The sequence below is a fragment of the Sinocyclocheilus rhinocerous genome, unplaced genomic scaffold, assembly GCF_001515625.1.
Source record: "Sinocyclocheilus rhinocerous isolate Xijiao unplaced genomic scaffold, SAMN03320098_v1.1 scaffold751, whole genome shotgun sequence".
NCBI lineage: Eukaryota > Metazoa > Chordata > Actinopteri > Cypriniformes > Cyprinidae > Sinocyclocheilus > Sinocyclocheilus rhinocerous.
Window position 1 is genome coordinate 793,446 of NW_015657293.1, and position 24,156 is coordinate 817,601.

Here is a 24,156-nt window from a genome sequence, read left to right on the forward strand (position 1 = left end):
ACCGTCTTATGCAAAATATGAAATAATATGGCATATTATTATTTATTTGTATTGTGTTTATTATTTTTAATGCATTTTATTTATTGTTTTGCATACTGCCGAAGCATAAATATACACGCAAACAGTGACAGTAAAATAATAAATAAAATAAAAATATATTAACAATAAATATAATAACATAATAGCCTAAAGAACAAGATTTTCGCCAACAGTGTGGTCTGAACGTATTTTTATTAGTGGTATATTATTATTAGGCTTATTATTAGTATTTTACACTTTTTGCATATACTATTGATAAAGCATACACAAACAGTGATAGGAAAAAATAAAGATAAAAAAATAAAGAGCCAGTAATGTTACAAAAAACAACTGCAATATACTGAATTATAAATGTATTTATTTAATGTATTCATTTAATGTTTGATAATACAACGTTTAGCTGTTTAATCTAAGTTACTATAATTGTGGTAGTTTGGTGGAAATTTCTAGTTGTAAGTGAGTCATTCACCAATGCTCAGACAGAATCTCAAAGAACCGGTTCAAAAGAACGATTCGCGAATCGAACAGCGCCAGTTACACACACGCGGCAGACGGCCAAAGGTTACACACGCATCGCTCTCAGTTGATAACCCGCGCCTGGCTCTCCATAAACCTCCGGTTCTTGTTGACATCCACCTCATTCGCCCGGTATTACGTAAACGACAAACAGGGAGAACGGTAAAGTTGCTCAAGGGTGCGCCTTGGACGCGGTGTCTGATGTAGACTCGGTTCGGAGTTGATCCCCCTTCCACTCACACCGCTGGCCTTCTATCCATTTCTCGACAGCCGGGAAAGAGGCGCTGGTCGCGGGAATGGATGCCGTGTGGATGCTGCCTGTGCTGCTGGTGCTCCCGCTCCTGTTATGGACCAGCAGCACGTTCGTTTTCTATTTCAAAAAGTGCTTCTATGTGGCGTACATGATGCTGCTGGCCGTTATCTCCATACCGATTTGCATTCTGAAAAGCGGCGGCAGGGACATTGAGAACATGAGGTGAGTTGTCAACAACGCAAGTCACATAATGTTACGTTTCTGCACTCGTACATTGCTTTAGGACAGTGGGCTGTCATTTTATGTGGTTATAGAGTGTTACAGTAACAAATATGTTTCATAGCCATATCACAACTTAAATTAAATTGACTGAAACAGGTTGCTATATACATACAGTCATACCTTTTATCATTTATGTTTAAACCCTGTAAAATGCTCTTTTATGCACCCACATATGCGTTTAATGACTGAAAAAAGAATGCATTTGTAACGGAATGCACTGCATCTGTTTACCCCGGACAGATGTTCGGATCACGCTTGTGAATCTTTAGCCAGCTCGCTAGGTACAGTTCACGCGAGAACACATGCAGGCCTCTGTATAGTATATTTAATGCGATATCAGGGTAATGCATTAATAAATGAAGCTCCGTGTGGTTTAACAGCATAAGCATATGTATTAGCGCGCGTGCATTTTGCCTCTCGTGTGTTTAAGCTGCGTGCTAGCAGCTTTAGCGTCTTGTGCAAGCCAGAGATGGCGACCAAAGCGTGTGTTTGTTTTCTGATGATATGCTGGGAAGGTGTTAGTTAAACTGATGTGGGTTGCTAGTTACGCATGCTCTAGTTTGTCCGAGCCAAGACTTTCTAGTTTGCATTAATGAGGTCGTGATGGATTGGTCTCATGGCTCCGCTGGTGCAGAGTTCATGCTGGTCGATGGGGCCAAATTAAAACTACAGTCACACGCGTTCCACACATTGGACAGTTGATCGATGGAATCGCGGATTTCAGGCCTTCAGTTTAGAATCAATGTTCGCGCCGAAAATCATTCTGAAACCTTCCGTAATGTCGATATCATGGTAACGGACGTTCTAGATCAGTGAAACGTCCCTCACGGTCAAAGTCAACATTCATTGATCGACAGAAACTAGGACTGCCCATATATTAAAATAAGTAATCGTGATGTGATTTTTTTTTTCTCGTGTCGTTTTGTTCAAAAAATTTAAGGCAGAAATTATTTCAATATTTTTTTCTTATAGTTTCAGAGTTAAGGTGCGATCACTTTTTCTCAAGCGAAAAAAGTCTGTTGTCAAGAAACTAAATGTTGTCATGCGAAATTCCAAATTACGTGGATTCCATTAAATAACTGGATTTTTTTTCGCGAAAATACGTCAAACAATTGTAAATGTGACTGCACCTTTAAGGATTATTGACAACATTTTTGTTACAAACTGAGGAACTAATCAGAATTATTTTATGTAGGCATTAGCTATAATGATGCTTTATACATTGAACCTGGACATTTAGTCCTTTTATGAAGCATTTAAAAGTTTGGCCCTCACAAATACAGCAAAACTATTGTGTAAAATCAGTATGAATAGCTGATGCACTGAAATTTCAGCAACCAAACATATTTGGCCGGGGAAAAAATGGATTCAGAGAGGCAAAACCATTGAGCAGAATGGAATTGAATGTATGGTTGAATAAATCTGTCATCATGAAAACAAATTTTTAGTACAGCTACTATTTAAATGTTTATATTTCAACAGCGGATTGGAGTAGAAACATAATTATATCATCAAAAAAATTATATAAAAACAGCCTTATGTGCAATGTAAATATTAATTCCTTTGTTTAACAGTTCTATCAGATTATTAGACAGATTTCTGTCCGTATTAAGCCTGTGTTATACTTTCCGCGCGTACAATCCGGTCCGCGTACGTGGACTACTTGCAATTATACTACCGAAACTGTGTTCCATACATGCGTAGTAGATCGGCTTGAACAATAAACAAACATGTGAACAAAGAATTGCCCAGAGTTATTGCACATCTGGCTGTCTTCATATTGTTTTATTGGTGGATTGTACAGATTCGAGTAAACAACGGGCTTCTTCACACAGCCTGCGCAGTAGCCTACTGACCACAAAAAATGGGAGGCACGCGGATGTCCGCTCAGAGCCTCCGCGCACACTCTCCGATGATGATTTTTACGTCACGCGCACCATAGCGGACTAGTGCACGCGGAAAGTATAACACAGGCTTTAGACAGAACTGTTAACGACGACAGCGAACAAGGAGAATGTAAACACTGTGTGCTCTCAACGCTGTCAATATAAAAGTCCTGCCTCGAACGCATCGGACAAACAGAAAAACTTATCGGCCGATGCCGATATTTGAAAAATGCCAAATATCGGACGATATATCGGTCGACCACTAATTAAGAAGCACCATCGGTCATCATTTACTCACCCTCCACTTGATCTAAACCTGTATTATAAGTTTTTTCCTTCTGTTGTGAACACATAAGAGGGTATTTTAAGAATAACCAAACTGTTAACGTTTCAGAAACTTTCAGTAGCCTAATTTATTGTTTTATTATTTGTATCTATATAGTTATTATAAATTTTTTCAGCTTTATTTTAAATCTTGAAGTTAAACTAAAATAAAATGAGAAATTATGCTTCTTTATATATTTTATTTATTATTTTGTTTACATACTCGGGATCAGGATCTCATGTGTTCTGCATTACCTGTTATGAAAAGCAGCCCTGTGGTGTGGCCTTCACTAATAGAGTGCATGTGATATGAAAATTGGGGACCTGAGGTCTGCACTGCATATGCACAAAAGTTCCCGTCAGCGCTTGTCCCGATGTTCTGCAGCTTTTAAATAACTTTGAAAGAGACCATTTCACATGCTCACTAAAAACACGCATGGTACAATGAAGACACTAGGCGCCACAGAATAATGCGTCCATTTACTGCAGTTGTTAAACACAATCATCTGTCCCAAGTTGAAGTTCACAGATATTTTATACCTGTTGTTTAGTGACTCAAGCTAACAGTGTGGGGTTTGTAGTTCACAGGTGAATCTGTTCAGGACAGTGTTTGAACGTGGGGGTGCGACGTTACCCGGTAATTACGGCGGGAGAGGATGAGCTCGTGTGTCAGGGCCGGTGTACGCTTACAGTAGCTCAACTCTCGTGTGTTGACATGCGTGCAAATAGGCCTACTGTACATACTAGAATCCGATCGTGCCAAATATGTGCAAACCAGTTTATGTGAGCTTAAGGTCATGGCCGTTGAGTCCGTTTTAACGGGGTGACCTAACACCCATATTAACCAACAACAGACCACATGATGTGAGGGACGATGGGTGGTGTCTTGTTGCATCAGTGTTGTTCTTCACTTTTAAGTTTATCTGGATCTCTCTCGTTCTTTTTCTCTCTCTCTTTATGAGTGTTATAGGAAAGAGTTATTGCTGATGCAGCAAGGATGATGAACTTCTTGGGTAAACGGAGAGAGATGACAAGGCATATAGAGAATAAAGGTCAGATTTGATCAAGAGAGTTCAGCCAGAAATGAAACGGATGTCGCTCATGTCGTTCCAAATCTGAATGACTTTTTTCCTTGTAGCACAAAATCAGTTTATTCTTTTCCATGCACTTGCAATGAATGAGAACTAGAGCTTTCAAAAGGATGCAAAAGTACCGTAAAACTATGCTATAAAAAATGTTCGAAGTTGTAAATTAAACACAGATTACTGGAGTATTATACCTCAAAATTTCACATTTAATTCAGTATGTTAATTGCCATTTTTTCATAATAATTTGTGAAATTTACTAGGAATTACTCAATAAAAAAATTTCTAATAAATATTTTCCCTCCAATGAGCTATTAAATGCCACAATCAAATTGTTTTATTTATTTATTTTTTATTTATTTATTTATTTTAAATAGGGACATCTGCAGTCCCTGGCCAGGAATAAAAGAATGGTGTAATTAAAACATTAGTCGATAAATAATATGTAAAACATCACACGTAATGTTAAAAAAAAGGCAAATAACAATAGTACAATTACAAGTAAGTTGCATAGTGAAAAATGATGTGACATCTAAAATTTATTGGTATAAAAAATTTTTATTGAAAAATCTGCTATATGAATATACAGGTTAATAAATTACTAAATTGCATGTTGTTCTTTAAGTCAGTGTGTTGAGCTTGAGAACAGAATCAGTTTGATTCATGAATGAATCATTGCAAAGATCTGACTCAAAAATGATTCTTTTGTGAATCAGATGTTGCTAATTCTTTTTCGTGGATTCTTGTGAGCTAGGGCAGACTTCAGGAGACTTGGAGTATGTTGCACAAGTCGTTTTGTAATACTTTAATGATTTATTTTTATGGGATTGAGCTCCAGTCCCCATTCATTATAATTGAAAAAAGAGGCCTTTGCCAGTGAACCAGTGTTATTTTTGTATCATAAACATACTGTAGTGATTTTAGTACATCAAGTTAAACAAAATGAGAAATGTCCCTATGGCATTTTTTTTTTTTTTTTTACATTAGTTAACATTTTTTTAAGTAACAATGTAACAAAAAATAACAAAAGCTACAAAATGATTTTATGTTTTTAGTTTGAGTTTAATATAATAATCCTGGTCTGTACATTATTCAGAACATCTCCATTTATGTGCCACAATAGAAATAAAGCCAAACAGGTTTGAGATGACATGATGGCAATTAAATTACGATGGAATAAACATCTCAAATACTGTTGTAACCTTGAACCTAAAAATTGTGATCTGTGATGTTGATAAACTACTCGTGAAGTTTAAGATATACAATAACAGCCGAGCTTGGCAGGCTTTAAACTCTTGTGTTCCTTCTGCTGGTGTACCAGGGTAACGTGTCAGAGAACAGGTTGACATTTCTGATAACAAAGTTTATTTAGTATGTGTGTAGTAACAGAAAAAAACAAACAACAAAGTTATGGTACTGATTTTTTTTTTTCCAAAGCTGGTGATAATTAGTGGTTGACCGATATGGGTTTTTTGACAGCCGATGCCGATATCTTATCGGCCAATGGCGATATTTGAAAAGGCCAAATATCGGCCGATATATCGGCCGTGGCGATATATCGGTCGACCACTAGTGGTAATACTGAGCTACTTTTAAACCCTGATGTTAATTAATGTCCAATTAATGTACACATTTTTTTTTTTATATATATATATTTTTTATTAGAGTAAATTTTTGTATTTAAATCATGATGCATTGTCAATAAATTTAGCATGTTGTCAGCATTTGCATGTCTGTTGTGTTCAAAAGTTAGGGGTCAGTAAGGTTATTTTTTGAAAGACGTTAATACTTTTATTCAGCAAGGATGCATTAAATTAATCAAAAGTGACAGTAAACGTATAATGTTACAAAAGATTTCAAATAAATGCTGTTTTTTTTTAAACTTTGTGTTCATCAAAGAATCCTGAAAAATGCCTCACATTTTCACAAAAATATGAAGTAGCACAACGGTTTTCAACATTGCTAATAATAAGAAATGTTTCTTGAGCAGCAAATCAGCATATTAGAATGTTTTCTGAAGGATCATGTGACACTGAAGACTGGAGTAATGATGCTGAAAATTCAGCCTTGCATCACAGGAATAAATTCCATTTTTAAAAGGTACTCAAATAGAAAACAGCTATTTGAAATGGTAATAGTATTTCACAATATTACTGTTTTTACTGTATTTTTTATCAAATAAATGCAGCCTTGATGAACATTAAACAGACAACTTTCAAAAACATTTACCTTTCAAAAAATCTTGCCGACTTCGTACATTAGTATACTGCAAAATATACCAGGGTATTTTAATGGTACTATATTAAATAATATTAATAAAAAAATGAATTGTGTAATGGTAAGGTAGATTGTTAGGCTAAATTCTAAGCAATTTCACATAATCTAGATTTATAGTAACAATAGCACAGTCCAGATTTATTGCAGAACAGGTTCAGTCTCCTCTCTCAAAGACGTTTCACTCTGTTACAAAACGCACATGCAGTGAAAGCGAGAGCGCTATGCAGTGAACTGTTGTTTACTATTCAGAACATGTCAAAACTCAAAGCCTCGGGGTAATTTCACAACAATCACTAGTGAGGTGACGTGTAATGGGGACAAAGATTCATGTCAAAGCATTGCTGGAATTATTGTCAGTGTAAACACCGAAAACAAACATGCGCTTTAATGCATTGATGACTTGTTCGAGGAAACCAGAGCTCAGTAACATCAAATTAGCACTAAATGTTTAGTGCTTGCCAAGTCAAGCATCACTTTTACTGTTGCTCATACTTGAGGTTAATGGTTTAGCACAACATTCACCCATAATATTTATTATATATATTTCAACATGATTCATTGTAACCCAGTCATCTGTCCGTCTCATAATTAGACTGTGAATCATCTTTCAGGATCCTGAAGTGTTTGAATAAATCTGTAGACTCTCCTCAGCTGCGGTGTTAGGTAACCGCAGATGTTTTTTTGCCCGTGTTTGCTCCACATATTCACATTACTGATATGAGCCTCTTATGTGTTCAAAGGTCGCACAGATTTATTGTTTATCGCGCAACATCCCATGATAAACATCAAATAATTTAGATTTTACAATACTGTTATTTTAGTATCACTTATACATTATCATAGTTTTTATTAATATTTTGAATTGGCTTTAATTTTTGTGTTTTCAGTTTAATTTTAGTTAAATTTTTAGTATTTTTGTGTGCAAGTATTTTATACACTTAGTTAACTTTGGCCTATAATTTATTAGTTTACAGTTAGTTTGTATATTACCATAATGCAGTAATTATTAAATGAATATAATAAAAAATTATATCATGCAGTTAGTATTTTTAGTGCTTCAGTGTAAATATATTTTTGTTCAGTTTAAATATTTTGTCTAATATTTTATTTTATTTCTTCATATTTTATTTTATTATTTTTGCTTTATTTTAACAAAAATATTATGAACAAAAATATTCTTAATAGTTTTCCTTTTTTCCTTTTAGTTAGCTTAATAACCCTGTCTCTTGCACACATACAGATGCATTCATACATGTTAGCCACGGCTTTAATTTTCTTAACCTATTGTTATCTTTCTTTAGAGATTAAAACGAACAATTCGGACTACAAGAAAGCAGTATAATTACATAGAGAGCTGCAGTGATAAGATATTTTTGTAGTAAATACGTAAGTTAGCATCACTCTGGTTCCCTCGAAAAAAACACAATAGGATTTTTCCATTGGCTTTTGGATTATTGCAGAAAATAAGCTCTATAACCAACCAAAGGTTATGTTTCTTACATGTTTTGTTCATGACGATAATAAACAAATGAACACAACTTTTATGAATTGAAGCCTATGTACAATCACCAGAAGTAAAAAGCTAAACATAGACTATAAATGACAAGAGGGAATTACCAAAAAGAAAATGATCTTGTGTTCACCACAGACATCATTTCAGGCTTTAAAAAAAACAAAAAAACATCTAAAAACACACTGACCTCAAGACATTGCAGTCGTAAGTGCCAAAATGCTTGTTTCTTTGTTTTGGCCTACAAAAATGCATCATTCCTGCAGCACTTTTTAGTGGTTGATCTGTCTTGTTAGTGCTTCTGTCTACGCCTGCTTAGACTTGGAGCCAGAGATTTGAACAACAATGATTTATATTGCAGACATGAGCAATACCTCAATTTTGATGGGCTGTTACATTTCTAAAACGTATGATTTGTGCCTGGTGGCCGATAAAACAGTGGAAAAGGCTCATAGACTTGCTTTGAAAGTGGTCTAGAATATTTGTGAAAATGAATTACTTGAATGATTGTTATCGGTCATGTTCTGGATTGTAACGTCTTTACTTCCTGTAGGGTCATCCGGTTCATGGTTCGCCATGTGAAGTACTTCCTGGGTCTGCGCTATCAGGTCAGCGGTTGGGAACATCTACAGACAGACGGACCCTACGTCATCATCTCCAACCATCAATCATCACTCGACGTGCTAGGTGAACGAATACAATCGACCAATCAACACAACGCAGTGCGTTCAGTGTTACTGTTATTATTACCACAGGATCAAAATCTGCATGACCAGACCTGCTTGAATTCACTTCTTTCCACCTGCACACCCAGATGTCACATGATGGGATTTGTGCAGCCAGTCTTTCTGTGCTGATTCTCTCCTCCTCTCTGCAGGCGTGATGGAGATCCTGCCGGACCGCTGCACGATGATCGCCAAGAAGGAGCTGATATGGGCCGGGACGGTGGGCATGATTTGCTGGCTGGGAGGAATCGTCTTCATCAACCGCCAAAAGACCAGCGACGCCAAGAACGTCATGAGCGACGCCGCTAAAACCATGCTGGCCGACAAGGTCTGTCTTTGCCAAGATCTCACATCTGACAAATGGTAGTTTAAACGACAATTCTTTCAGTTTGAACCAATTCACATGAGCTTTTAGGTTATTAATTGATGTTATATGATCTTATTGAAGTGTAATTTTTTTTGTTAACTTAAAGTTGTATTTAATGCCAAATTCCAGGTGAAAAACTACACTTCCCAGTAGGGCTGTGCGATATTGAAGAAAAATGCGATATGCGATACCTTGTTAAAAAAATGCGATATTCGATATGCGATACGATATTGCTTAAAGTGTGTAAAATCAATTTCAATTATATTTTAAAATATTTAAAAATTATATAACCAATTTGTTTCACATTCTTTCTTGGAAAAGAAAGAATCACTACAACTTCTGAAAGTGACCAGCAGTGTTTTAGCATTACATAAAAAGTAATGTCACAAATCAGAAAATGTCATTTTAACATCAGTGTGAACATACAAACAAAAAAATTTATGACACTAATTTTATATCATTGTAACTTTGCTTTCCATACACTTTAAGTACTTCTTCATATACCACAGCAAAAACTATAGTCTGAGAAAGTTCAAACATGATTAAAGGCAAGTGAACAGTCAGTAAAAAAAAAAAAGAAATACACAATTTACAAGCATAGATAAAATAAACGGTAGTATTCAGATACAGAAATTTTATAATTAGGTGTAAAATAACACGGCATAGTGTTCACTATATGAATTAAATTTAGATTAATCTTTGTTATAGCTGCGGCAGAACTGAAGAGACGCTGCGTGAGATGCGGCTGGTGCGCGCGCTTCAGGTGTGAGTCAGACAGTAAGACGAGACGGCAAAGAGTTGTTTTCTGCAACTTATTGCACTTAACTCTTTTTAACGTCAAGCAATTCTCTGCTATATGCGTCAAACTAAAACTTTGACCTTTTGCAACGTTTTGATTTAAGTAGCCTATTATTAAAATGATTCAGATATCGCACGCCCTTGCGATATGCATATTGTGATATTTACATTTGCGGTATTTCGATAATTTCGATATATCGTGCAGCCCTACTTCCCAGCGATCTTGAAGAGAAAATCATTGCAAACATGTCAGAACAATGTCCTCCTAGAGTATTATAAAGTTGTATAAATGTACACTACTGTTCAAAAGTTTGCATATAGGAAGATTTTTAAAGAAATTAATGCTTTTATTAAGCTAGGATGCATTAAATTGATCAAAAGTGACAGTAAAGACATTTAAAATTGTACAAAAGATTTCGGTTTCAAATAAATGCTGTTCTTTTGAACTTTCCTTGAAGACTAAACTTTTTAAAAACTTATCATGGTTAGCACAAAAATGAAGAAAATTCAGTTTTGCATCACAGGAATAAATTGCATTTTAATATTTATTCAAATAGAAATCAGGCATTTTGAATTGTAATATTTTTTCACAATATTACTGTTTTTACTGTATTTTACATAAAATAAATGCAGCCTTGGTGAGCAGAAAAGACTTTTAAAAAATATTAAGAAGTTTCACAGACCTCAAACTTTTAGCTGTAATGTATATGCTAATACTTTGATGCACATTAAAAATATTTAGTTTTTGTGCTTAAAATCGGCAATCACTTGCACAGTTATCATTAGTTTTATATTGTTTTTAGTACATTATTTGCAATGCTTCAGTGATTGTAGTTCATTCTCTTTGACCCAGGGTTATTATACTTCAGTAAAAACTATATATATATATATATATATGAAAATTAAATGACAATATAAAAAAAACTAAACTTATTTTATTCCAGCAAGTTTCAAAGGCAAGATTTGACATTTTTATTTTTAATAAAATAATGAAATAAAAACGAATAAAAACTATATTGACATATTTAAAAACAACATAAAAAAACTAATAAAAATGACAAAAACACCAAAAATGATTAAAACTTTAAATGAAATGACCATGAGAGTAGGAAATATAAAAATAAAATTTAAGAAACTATAGTATCTCAATGATATTAAAATAAAACTGCTTTGACCTTTTGACCCTTTTTACTGCTTTTGAAATACTTTTTGCTTAAAATTTGTATATGATGTTTATTTGGTTGATGGCTTAGAACTAAGAAGTTTCTATAGAGAAAATGAATGGGAAAATACAACCAAGACCACTAAAGACATGGACCGTTGCTTTCTATTAACTTACATTATTTTTCAATGCTAAACGTTCAAACAGTGGTGGAGATGTCATATTTAATTTGCATAGTAAATTGTGTTTTGGAATTGCCATCTTTTGATCTATATTGCATGATATAGTACTATCAGTCTTAGTGCTATAGTAGGGATGTTATAAGGAAGAGGTGCTGGAAACAATCTCATTTTGTGATTGCATTGAACTTTCCCTAGATCCGATTGTGGGTGTTTCCAGAAGGCACACGGAATCAGAACGGCGGGCTTTTGCCCTTTAAAAAGGGAGCGTTTCATCTGGCCATTCAAGCACAGGTGAGTGTTACTTCTAGACTCCTTCACTTATGCTTGACCTGATATAACCTGACCTGTAAGTGCAAAGGACATAGCTTTAGTAATTTACCTGAACAAGCTTAAGCTCAAAGGTTCCTCATTAACCCATGAAAGCCGTGTCAGAGGTCAGAGGTCGTAATGGAGACTGGCTTTACTCATGTGGTGTTGTGTCTTGTCTTCACCAGCAGAGAGAGCTGTGGTTTCTTGTTTAGTGTTCAGCTTCTGTGTTGTTACTTTCACTCTGGTGCATTTTGATCTGAACAAACTCATTTCTTTAGCCACATGAAACATTCCTTTAGTGCTTCTTTCTTTTATGTGGCTTGTGAATAAACTTGAGAGTTAAGCCAATTGGATCGTATTGGAACAATGAAACGCTTGGCAGTTTTTTTTTACTTTATTACTTCCCGTTTCAGTTTTTAAGCTTCCTGTTTAATTACCTATATACATATATGCAAAATATTTCAAAATGCAATTTATGTTATTGATGGATAATTCTGTTATTTTTAACTACATTTGAAAACATGAGTTAATATTTAAAAACATGAGTTTAGTCATTTTAAACATTTAATTTTTAAAATGTATTTAGAATTTTAAAATGGTAGTTGATTTATTTATCAGTATATTTATTTATTTATTTACATATGTAAAATGTAGAAATATATTTATTCATATATACACACACACACACACACACACACACATATATATATATATATATATATATATTCAATAAATTCTTTATCTTTCAAAAAGCAGTTTAATATGTAAATGAATGAATATTTTTTGTTATATTTAACATCTTAAACAAGGAATAAATAATTTTCAGTATTTATTTGTTAGTTTAGATTTATTTAGATTTGTTATACAATTATTATTTAATTTATTTAATATGTGCATATATTTGTACATATAAAATATAAAGATATATGCAAAATTATTAACCTTTTAAAAATGCAAATTAATATTCTAACTGATCATCATTTTATTGTAGTGCTGTCGAGCGATTAATCGCATCCAAAATAAAAGTTTTTGTTTACATAATATATGTATGTGTACTGTGCTTATTTATTATGTATATATAAATACACACACATACAGTATATATTTTGAAAATATTTACATGCATATACATTTATATATTTATATTCTTATATTTTATATTATGTATAAATATATTTAATTTATAAACATAACATATTTTTCTTAAATATATACATGCATGTGTTTGTATTTATAATAAATACACACAGTATGCACACATATATTACGTAAACAAAAACTTTTATTTTGGATGCGATTAATCACGATTAATCGTTTGACAACACTATTTTATTGTTATATTTCACTACATTTTAGAGGTAAATATTACCATTTAAAATAAGTATTATATTTTAAAACATATCTTTAAATGTTTTATTGTGGGTGTTACTTGCTAGTTAGTTATAACATACCAAAAACGGGTGACTGCCTTTTGTGTCATTTAACAAATAATTTATGATTTGTACATTGTTTTTTTGAATTCCCATTAAGTTAGTGCTTCATAGGCCCCCTGACAATGGTTTGAAAGCAGTTTTTCTTGTTGTTTTGACATATGTTCTTTTGAAACCGGATGTTTGGGCGGGTCATAAAAAATGCTTCCCTTTTTTCATTTTATAATAGACAATAGTTTACGTCACAGCTGACTAAACCACTTTGTGTTTTTGTAAGATGATCAATATTTTTGCTTCAGTCGAAGGACTGTGCATTTCAAATGCAAATTTGAAATATTTTATTTTTTCAGCTTTTAGGAGAGCACTAGCATATTGATTAGGCTCAACGCTAACAAAGCCTTGAAGCTAAAACAGACTTTCACGTCTCTCTCAATTAAAAGTAAAACACTACATCTACATTTCCATGGCCACAAGAAAATGTTTTGGATGATTGTTGTGTAATGACTACATGTAGATCATTTGTCACAAGTTCATATGAGGAGACTGAATGAGGAATTTGTGCTGAAAACTGAAAAAAAAAAAAAAATTTTTTAAAGTTTGTGTGTAGCTGCTTTTTAAGATCAGAATAAAGTAATATGAATCGTGTGTGATGATGCATACTGATATAAAAAATGGCAGGCCGACATAATCAAAACCAGATGAGCGTTGAGTTAAGGCAGACAGACATCACTTAATCTAGACCAAAGTAATAGAGGCCTGATGGTTCTCATTAGTTAAGGTAAAATATGTGAACAATCTGTGTCTTATCTTATCTTTTTATAATTGTTGTGTAATGACTACATGTAGATCATTTGTCACAAGTTCATATGAGGAGACTGAATGAGGAATTTGTGCTGAAAACTGAAAAAAAAAAAAAATTTCTAAAGTTTGTGTGTAGCTGCTTTTTAAGATCAGAATAAAGTAATATGAACCGTGTGTGATGATGCATACTGATATAAAAAATGGCAGGCCGACATAATCAAAACCAGATGAGCGTTGAGTTAAGGCAGACAGACATCACTTAATCTAGACCAAAGTAATAGAGGCCTGATGGTTCTCATTAGTTAAGGTAAAATATGTGAACAATCTGTGTCTTATCTTATCTTTTTATTCTGTGTTTTGTTTTGCATTTTGGCATTGTACAGATATAACGTGCACCCTAGGAATTTTATACATGGTCTAGACTTTAAATAAAGTAGGAATTTCAGCAAATAAGCTTGGAGAAATATTTATATAAATGACTGTAAAGTAAAAATGTATGTACAATGCAATGTAATATTATTATTGTATCATTCTATTAAATACATTTAAACATTAATTATAGCATTTTAAACATTTATTTGTCAATTAATATTTATTTAGAATTTTCAAATTAGTAGTTGATTTATTTATTATGTTTATATTTATATAGGAATGTTCAACATATTTGTAGCTTTTTCAAATGCAGTTTAATATTTAAATTAATTAATTTTATTGTTTTATTTAACTACATTTTTGAAAAAGATTTTTTAATTTGTCGATTCATATTTATTTGATGTTTAGAATTTTTGAATAAATTAGTAGTTGATTCTTTAATATAATAGCTCATATCTTTATTTATTATATGCATGTATTTTACATATAAAATATATGCAAAATAATTACCTTTCGAAATGCAATTTAACATTTAAATTAATGTGTCATTTTATTGTTATATTTACCTATGTCTTTAAACATGAATTAAACCATTTAAAATATTTATTTGTCGGTTTACATTTATTTTATATTTGTTTAGAATTTTAAAATGAGTATTTGTTTCATTTATATTATTATTTTATTTGTTTGTTTCATTTTTGTGGCATTCCTAGTCCTTCATAATTTTGAGTCACATCTTTTTGTATTGATGATGGTTAAACTGAAACACACTTTCCAGCCGAGTCGTCATGAGAAACGATGACTCTCTGGGTCTATTATTAGTCTGGGAGGATAGTTCGGTCTGTGTATGATCATATTTTTGTGTGTGAGAGTGTTTCTAATCCCTGCTAGCTTACTGTCTGCTGCGCTGCACACGGTCCAACCATCCCTCCCTCTCTTTCTCTCTTAGGTTCCCATCATACCCATCGTCTTCTCTTCCTACAGTAACTTCTACCTACGAAAAGAGAAAGAGTTCAAATCAGGTAATGCACATTACAAACAAATGTTATGGAGAAACAAAAGGCCTTTTGTGTTCTTTTGTGTGAATAGTTCACCAAAAAATGAAAATCTTTCATTTACCCTTCTTCGTGTTGTTCTAAATCTCTATGCTTATGAAAAAATAGAAGAAATAGTAGCCTATTTGACCTGTGTGCTATATTCAATGTTCTCTAAAAACACACAGTGAATGAGGATCAGACTGAACTTTCAGTTGTTGTTATTTATTATTTAATGAATTATTCCTTGTAATGCATTGAGACATTTTTATTAGTGCTTGAGCTTGTTTCTGCCACGATTTTAAAAAATCTGCCTTTTTTCTTGCAGTTCTGAGAAAAAAATCATCATTGTGAGATTAAAGCTCACAATTCTAAGATGAAAACTCTGAATTGTGAGATTAAAAAGTTGAAAATAAGTTTTTTCTTTTTTTGTTCTGTGGCGGAAACTCACAATTATGAGGAGAAAAGACAGAATTGTGAGATATAAACTTGCAATTGTGAGAAAAAATGTCAAATTTGTTTGATAAAGGCGCAATTACCTCTTGTTTTTTTAAATTCTGTTGCAGAAACAAAAAACAGAATTGCAAGATGTAAAGTCACAATTCTGAGTAAAAAGTCGTAATTGTGAGATTTACATTTTTTTAAAAAGAGAAAGTCACAATTACTTTTTTGTTTTTTATTCCATGGCAAAAAAAAAAAAAGGAATGTAAACATAATTCTAAGGAAGAATGACAGAATTGTGAGACGTGAACTTGAAAATCTGAATTTTGACATGTTTATGTGGGTTTTCTGTGTCCGAATTGTCAGATATAAACTTGCAGTTGCAAGAAAAAAAAGTCAGAATTGCAAGATAAGTCAGAATTAATTTTTTTGGTTTAATTCCATGGTGGGGGAAAAAAAAACAATTGCGAGATGTAAACATGCAATTCTAAAGAAAAATGAGGATTGAGAGATCTTACTAGTTTTAGTTCTTTGTCGGAAAAAAAACGCAGAATTGTGAGAAAAAAAGTGGCAGTTTTTTTTGTTTTTTATTTTGTGCAGTAAAAAAACTATTGTGAGATGTAAACGCAGAATTATGAGGGAAAAAAGACTTACGAGATAAACTCACAGTTGTGAGAAAAAGTCAGAATTGCGAGATAAAAAGTCACAATTACCTCTTTTATTTCTTTATTAGGTGCCTGAAACAAAAACAAACAAACAGAATTGTGAGATGTTAAGCCGCAATTCTGAGGGGAAAAAACAGGCTTATGAAATAAAAACTTGCAGTTCTAAGAAGAAAAGTCTGAATTGTGAGATTAAAAGTCGCAATTTTTTTATTTTTTTATTTTTTATGTAACGGAAAAAAGCTTCCATACAAACTAGAGCATGTCGATGATAATGTCGGCTAATATGGCTGTCTGCACTGTTTCAAACAGGAAGCATCACTCTGAAAATCCTTCCAAAGATCGAGACAAAGGGACTGACGGCAGACGATGTGACGACGCTCTCCGAGCAATCGTTTGGCATCATGCGTTCGGCCTTCCTGGAGATCTCCGGTCAAACGGTGCAGAGCAACGGGCCATCCACCCACTGAGCGCCCTTTCATTCGCTCCGACAACAAGGATGGCTTGAGGCTACTTCGTCGTCGTCGTGGTGATGCTAACCATGACAGCCAGGCGCTTTAGTGTCCTCTCCGACGTCCTCATGAAGCAGGAACACATGTCCATACAGACAGACAGACACGTATACATTCACCTTGACTACGGTGCATACAGCAGATGTTATCTTAGCCTAGTTTTGATCTCCCGTTGGACTCCGGGGGGCGCTAAGCGACGGAACGGCGTTTTTTCTGGCGCACCGCTTTGTTCCACGTCATTTTCGATGTTGGTTCGGCTCGGACTGCTTTTGTCGGCGACAGGTTGAGTTTTGGAGCGACGCCCTGAGAACATCGTGGATGTGCGTTCGACATGCATGCCTTTTCTATGTTCCACTTCCTTTAACTGATCTACAATGACTCGTTCTGTTCCTTTGTGTAGGTCACTTTTTCTCGAGGTTCTCTGCTTGCATTATGGAAATCGGTGACAAACATCTGTGTTCGTTTTACTTCTCTGTCTTTTTTTCGTATGCAAGAGTATTTTTCTTTAGACATGCCCCTTTATTGTTTTAAATAACTTTATTGATTCATTGACCAAAAAGATTCATTTGGAAATGTCCAAATGTGTCGTCACAACCAAGGATTCGGAAAACTGCTTATTAATTCAGTTTCCTCTTTTGTCATTAAAAGGTTTCATTCGTAACGAATATCTCCATTGTCACCTTTACAAAGTGCGGCTTCTTCTTGTGCCATGTGTCCAAAGTGTCTCAGCCGTTGGCTGCGTATAATGGTAGAATATTGTGGAAAAACACTTGATTATTGATCTGTGATCAGGATTGTTTGATTAGCGTTTCGGATAGAAATACGTTCCAGTTGGCTTAAGTTCGGTGCTTTGCTCATTTCCTGTTTTGGTTTGTTTTCAGGCTACAAAATAATATTTTCATTTCTAAAAATGTATTTAACATTGTTCAATCCTTTTGTTTAAACTAAAAACCATTCGCAAGGGAATTGTTATTATAATAACTAATCGAAGAAGTATTATCTAACACATTATATAGAGTATGGCGTTATCTAAGCAGCCAATTGAACTAAAATGTGTTTAAGAGCCTTTATTATTAATAGTCAGATTTTGAAGGACAAAATCAAAAATCTATTTTACATTTGTTGGCAAAACTTGGATTTTTCTTTCAAAACCTGCTGCTAAAATTATCCAGAGAAATTATTATAATGTAAAATGCTGAGGTTTGTAATATTTTTAAGTGGATGTTGACGAACGTGATCATAAATGGCGCTAAATTGCACTCTAGAAATGAGCCACGTTCGCAGATCGTCAACGTCTAGTAATTGTCATGAGCTTATTTCTGCTCATAGATCAGGTATTAAATTTTATCCTCAACTTTACAGTTTAACAAAAAAAAGTCCATATTTAAACAAATTATAAAAATAAATATATATAAATCTGAATATGTGAAAATGGCATTCACAATTTAATCTCAAAAGGACCAATTATTTAACACCTATTTATTAAACCAGACTGTATCGACAGCTTAGGGCAGTAAAGTAAGATGAATATTTGTTATTACTTTCTAATCGCATTGCATTGTTGAATCTTCTATTTAATGCTTATTGTTGCAGTTCTTATTGTTTGTTAAGAATGTATAACATCTGATCCTTAATTTAATATGTACAATATTATTTAAGAGGACTGAATTGTACGTATCTTATTATAACGGCTCGTTGAGCTGAAAGACATTTTGCTTTGAACGAATGTTCAGTTTGGTTTATGCTAAATGTCCAAATTAGGCCCTGTTATTGTTATTATTTAGTACAAATATAAACTCTTTTATGTTGTGTATTAGTTCACAGATTTTATAAGCCCCTTGTTTTGGATGTCATTTTTGCCCTGCTGACTGAAAACCATGCTGCGTTCACAAAACGGTGTGTACAAGGTGTTGTGTGATTTTCACCAAAGCTATTAAGGATGTACAACAGGTGAAGCTTGTAAACGCTCTGATTATAAGATCCGTTAGACATTTCACGGTCAGCCTTGTGTACGTGTGTGTATGAGAGAGAGAGGGAGTGTGTGTGTGTGTGTCCATTGTGTGCGCTGAATGTGTTTGTATGGTGACCCGACACACAAATGAGCTAAAGCCATTGTAAAATCTGTAACATTATATAAGACGATGATTATATATAAAAATGTTGATTGTGGTAGAATCTCTGGATGCGACCTGTGTTAAGAACATCTAGGACAGAGTCAATAAAATCGTCCGTTTTTCCAATAGGAATGGTAGAAGTTGTTTTTGACGTTTGTCGTCTGTCTGTCAATTTATTTACTTACACATTTACTAAATCTAAACGAGGACGTACCTTAGACTTATTATTACTACAGACAAACCCAAAACCTAAAAGAAAAATATTTGCATTTTTAGATGTGCATTTTTAGTTTTTTTTCAAATAATCTGTAGTTTTATTTTATATTTTTTTTAAAAATCTGTATTTTGTGATCCAATTGCAAATTTTCCAATACACAAAGTATGGAGCTAAAATAGTGTCAAAATTAAGGGATTAACAAATGTGCAAGCAAATTCACATTCACAAAAAGCTAATATAGTTTCAAAAAGAAATTAAACTCTGCATCTAATTTTGTGAATGTACATTTTGTTGTGCATTTGCATGCTTTACTTATTAATAGATTTACTAAATAAATGATTCATCAATGCTCAATTCACATTCATAAAAATAAGTTATTGCAAAACAGCAATTCACAAATTCAAAGTGAAATTTGGACAAAAATATTTTGTGAATTTAGTTGAATATTTACATAATGTATTTACAAAATATTATTCACAAATGCTCAATTCACATTCACAAAAAAGTTAATATATTTGCTAACAGTAATTCATAAAATCCATAACCTAATTTATATTCAGAAAATGAAATTTGGAAATGCAGAAAAATGTTTTGTGAAATGTACATTTGGTTGAACATTTGCATACTTGGCTTAATATATTTAGAAAATATGATTCACAAATGCTTAATTCACATTCACAAAAATAAGCTGATATATTTGCAAACAGGAATTCAACTCATAACTTGTAAGTTAGGTGAATTAAGTTGAGAGTTTTTACATTTGTTTGCCTATTTTATAAATATGCTAATTTTGAAACTATTGTAGCTCCATAGTAAAAGCAGGTTTTGTCAAATTTAGACAACTTCTGGAACAATTTTTTCTCTAAACTATAGAATTATAAACCTCAGATAATCGATGTTGTACAAATTGTGAACTTACTGAACCACAAACTCAAGAAACATTCAAAGTTTATGCAATTTTATTACAAAAATGTAAACATAAAATGATACAAAAAAAAGAAACTACAATTTTGTATTGTTTTCCCAATAGCAATACTCAGGAAGGACATGAACTTATAAATATGTAAATTTACATTTCTCCTGACTCAAACTTGGAGAGACCATACAGCTGCACTTACACCACGGATTAAATGAAAGAAATACATAGAAAAATATTGCGAAATATCCAAGCACCAGCTCATTTTGGCCAAACAGGAGTTTGTGTTTGACATTTTGTTTCCCTACATGCTTTTTGAGTGAACTGAACATGTTTACAGGGTTCAGGCCTTTGATCAGTGTTGGGGTTGTTCATTTAGACTTCTCAGATATTGGTTTCACTTGTGTCAGAGGATCCAGCCCATCTTTGATCGTCTAGTTCTCCTGGCAGGCACCTAATGAAGATGTTTTTGTTATTTTATCAATTGAAACGGATTGTACAGATAAGTTTCATACACACAGATATATGCTTACAGGCTCCGATACGCTCCTCCAGGAATCCGACCTGCTCACTGAGCGAGTCGATGCGGTCTAGTTGCTGCAGAGAATGCGACAGGAAGTTGGTCCTCTCAGGCAGGAAGCTGTTAGTGTCTCCCACACCATCCAAGGGGAAGAGCGTAGTGAAGGGAGCCAGAACCATCTCTAGTTTCTACAGAAATGAAGGGCTTTTTACATTTGAGGACACTCAAATCATAAGTTTACAAATGGCAAATATGAGAATAAGATTTCATACAGTAGTACTTAATAATTAACAAACTAACAATGCACAATACTTCTACAGCATTTATTAATCTTAGTTTTTAATTTCAACATTAACTAATACATTTTTAAAGTTGTTAATGCACTGAGTGAACTAACATGAACAATTGTCTTTAGTAACTAACATTAACAAAGATTAACAAATGCTGTAAAACAGATTAAGCATACAATTATATTACTATTTTTGCAGCATGTGGTAAGTTTTTGCAGATTTTCTGTGTGCATGGATGGATGACATGCTACATTCACCAAAATGTGCAAATGCACTGCAGACTATTACATTAACCATTAAACCATTTATCTATTAAATAAACTATTAAAGAAAATTTTACTTGAAATACGTAGTGTAAATATTTTCTAAAATTAAATAAAATATAAATAATTTTAAAATTTAAATTTAAACTTAAAAAAATTTAAAATGCAACTTTAAAGTTTAACTTGATGTACAAAAATAACTCAAAAGTAAGATTTAAAAATAAAAACTCATGAAAACTATGTAGACATAAAAAACAAAAACGAATTAAAATGGCATAAACACACAACAAAATTACCAAAAATGTAGCTAAAATTTAAATTGAAATGGAAAAAAAATACTATTAAAAAAATTCAAACTATTTATAAAAACTATAATAGTTTAACGGTTAACGGTCACCTGTATCTGCCTGTGTTTAATGCTTCAGAATCTGAGATGTGTGAGCTTGACTACTGCTTTTAATTAAACTATTAGCGAGGCTTTGAACCAGTAAGCTGTTTCCCATCGTTTGAAGTGGGATGTGTCCCGAGGGTGTGTGTGTGTGTGTGTGTGTGTGATACCTGCTCGAGGAGCTCCACTCTGTTTTTAAGGATCTGAACTTCTTCGGTAACGTTTTCCACCAATCCCAAACCTCCACCTTCAAGAACAAAAGAAATACAGAGAAATTAGAGACAGACCACACACACACTGACATTCAGCCTTAATTAAAACCTGTAATGCAGCGCACAACTCTATTTTTGATGTTTTAAGATCCAGACTTTGAACATAAATAATGCTTATATTCAGCAACATGCAAACACGCAAACTGACTGGGAGCTTTTGTAAGACTTTCAGAAAACACTGTTGTTTTATGTTATATTTCTGCATGTTCTCTGCTTTCATGTATTCGTGATTAATATCCATAGCGATCCCAGAGCAGACCAAAGAGCACAGATGAATAAAAAGACAGACATAAATAGAAATAGAAAGAGAGAGAAGGAGTGGAGGGGGTGATAAAAGGGGGAAAGTTTGAGGTTTGGCAAGAATATGATGCAAATACTTTGATATGCACTCGGGTCCAGAAGTCTGAGACCATTACTGAAAATGTTTCTTCTTTGATTTTTTTGTTTGTTTTTAATTTAATACAAATTATATTAACCGCTTTAAAAAAAAGTTTTTTTTAACTTGAATTCATATAAATAAAAAAAAAATTAAATGTTTAACTAATTTTTATTTATTTAGTTACATTTTATTTTGAATTTTACATTATTAAATTGTATTTAATTAATTATTTTATATATTATTTTTTTAAAGAAATAATGCGTGCGTTGATAACATTATTTTATTAAATAATGTATTTTATTAATTACTTAAATTATTAATGTATTTTTAATTATTTATTTATTGAAAATGATGCATTGATTTATTTAATTATTTGTTACCAGATTATTTATTTCGTTTTTAATTATTAAACAATTGATTAAATATTATTGCTTTAATAATAGCAGCACTCTATTGTGAATTGTCTCAAAGAACATCTTTTGCTTCAGTGGAAGCAGGAACATCTGACCGCCTTTGCAAAGTCACATGTCACTAATTTGCTAATTGTGACCAAGAAAGAGAACAAAATCTGAAACATTTCCTCATGTTACTTCATGTTTCTTTTGCTTAAAATGATTAAAAAACCTACAACTTTATTCATTTCCAGGTTAAAATGAGAAAATCCCAGTGTTCTCAGACTTTTGCACCCCACTGTACATGAAATCAGGTCAGATTTCATCACAAGCTCAAGTAAAAGAATAACCGATGACTGTGATTGGTTGTTTTTTGAATGGAAGTGATTGTCACCCAATCATATCAGAGCTCAGCCCAGTAAGCCCCGCCCCTTGGCAGTTATTCGGAATGTTTTGGGTTGTGAGCTCTAACAGTCTTAAAACTAGTCAATGAGTCGCGCACACACACACTCACACACACACTGAAACTCAGTCAATCTGTCCCAGATGTGTGGTGTTATGAAGACACGTGGGAGCGAGCGAGAGCCGCTGTGTGTGTGTGTGTGTGTGTGTGTGTGTGTGTATGTGTGTGAGGGAAAGCAGTGACCCCCAGCAGTCTGAGTTTGATAGATCTGGAATGTGAGCTCCAGATCGAGCCAAAACGAAAGCGGGAACAACAGCTACAAATGGTGTCCGGCGGTGGCCTCTGCAAAATCACCATCATCACACAGCTAAACATTCAGCTTCCTGTTCTTCTATCTGACGACACTAATGCAGTTATAAACTCCAGCTTTCTGGGGATTTGGGCCCCATAAACTCAACAGAGTGTTTGGACATTCATTTATGTGGTCAGAATGACATTATAACTAGAGATAAGAGCAAAGAGCAATGCTCTCTCTTTCTAAACAATTCACTTAAAGATAAGGAATGACATTTTTAGCCAAAGTTAAAAATACTCTCTCATTCCACTTGTGTACATATGTGCAAAATCAGCAAGTTTAGTCCAACAATAAAAAAAAGCTCATTAAAACAGACAACGCAAGAAAGACATGTTTAAATGACTTAAACATATCTTTAACACATGCACACATTGAATAAGCAATTAGACATTTTGCCTTTAACATGTATTAATAAATACCTAAATAATATAAAAAATACCATAGTTTGTTTTTGGTACTACAGGAAAAACTAGTAATCTGGTATTAGCCAACACTGTCATAATTAATTAATTAATTAAAGCAAGATTTTATTTTATTTTTTAAATAGAATGATTTTTATTGAATATTTATTTTAATATTTTATATTATTTTTATTTTTTTATATTATTTTATCTTTTTTAAATTATATATATATATTTATATTTTTAAATAAAATTTTTATTAAATTAGTAATAGTTTTA

At 33.0% G+C, this 24,156-nt stretch overlaps 2 protein-coding genes across 2 annotated transcripts in view; one reads left to right on the forward strand and one right to left on the reverse strand.

The window, feature by feature from the left end:
* The first annotated feature begins 458 nt into the window (after nucleotides 1-458).
* LOC107720917 (1-acyl-sn-glycerol-3-phosphate acyltransferase alpha-like) lies at nucleotides 459-19,207 on the forward strand. The gene is made up of 6 exons (XM_016528749.1): nucleotides 459-1,030; nucleotides 8,726-8,859; nucleotides 9,050-9,225; nucleotides 11,602-11,697; nucleotides 15,268-15,340; nucleotides 16,768-19,207. The coding sequence occupies exons 1-6, from the start codon at nucleotides 852-854 to the stop codon at nucleotides 16,923-16,925; spliced, it is 816 nt and encodes a 271-aa protein (XP_016384235.1). The 5' UTR covers nucleotides 459-851; the 3' UTR covers nucleotides 16,926-19,207.
* A 1,092-nt stretch (nucleotides 19,208-20,299) lies between these two features.
* LOC107720875 (epidermal growth factor-like protein 7) overlaps nucleotides 20,300-24,156 on the reverse strand; it is an 18,711-nt gene continuing 14,854 nt past the window's right edge. Inside the window, exons 6-8 of the mRNA XM_016528704.1 lie at nucleotides 21,846-21,931; nucleotides 20,748-20,922; nucleotides 20,300-20,668 (exon numbers count right to left, since the gene is read on the reverse strand). Coding sequence (XP_016384190.1) covers nucleotides 20,649-20,668; nucleotides 20,748-20,922; nucleotides 21,846-21,931 — 281 coding nt within the window. The 3' untranslated portion in view covers nucleotides 20,300-20,648. The remainder of the gene's footprint in view (nucleotides 20,669-20,747; nucleotides 20,923-21,845; nucleotides 21,932-24,156) is intronic.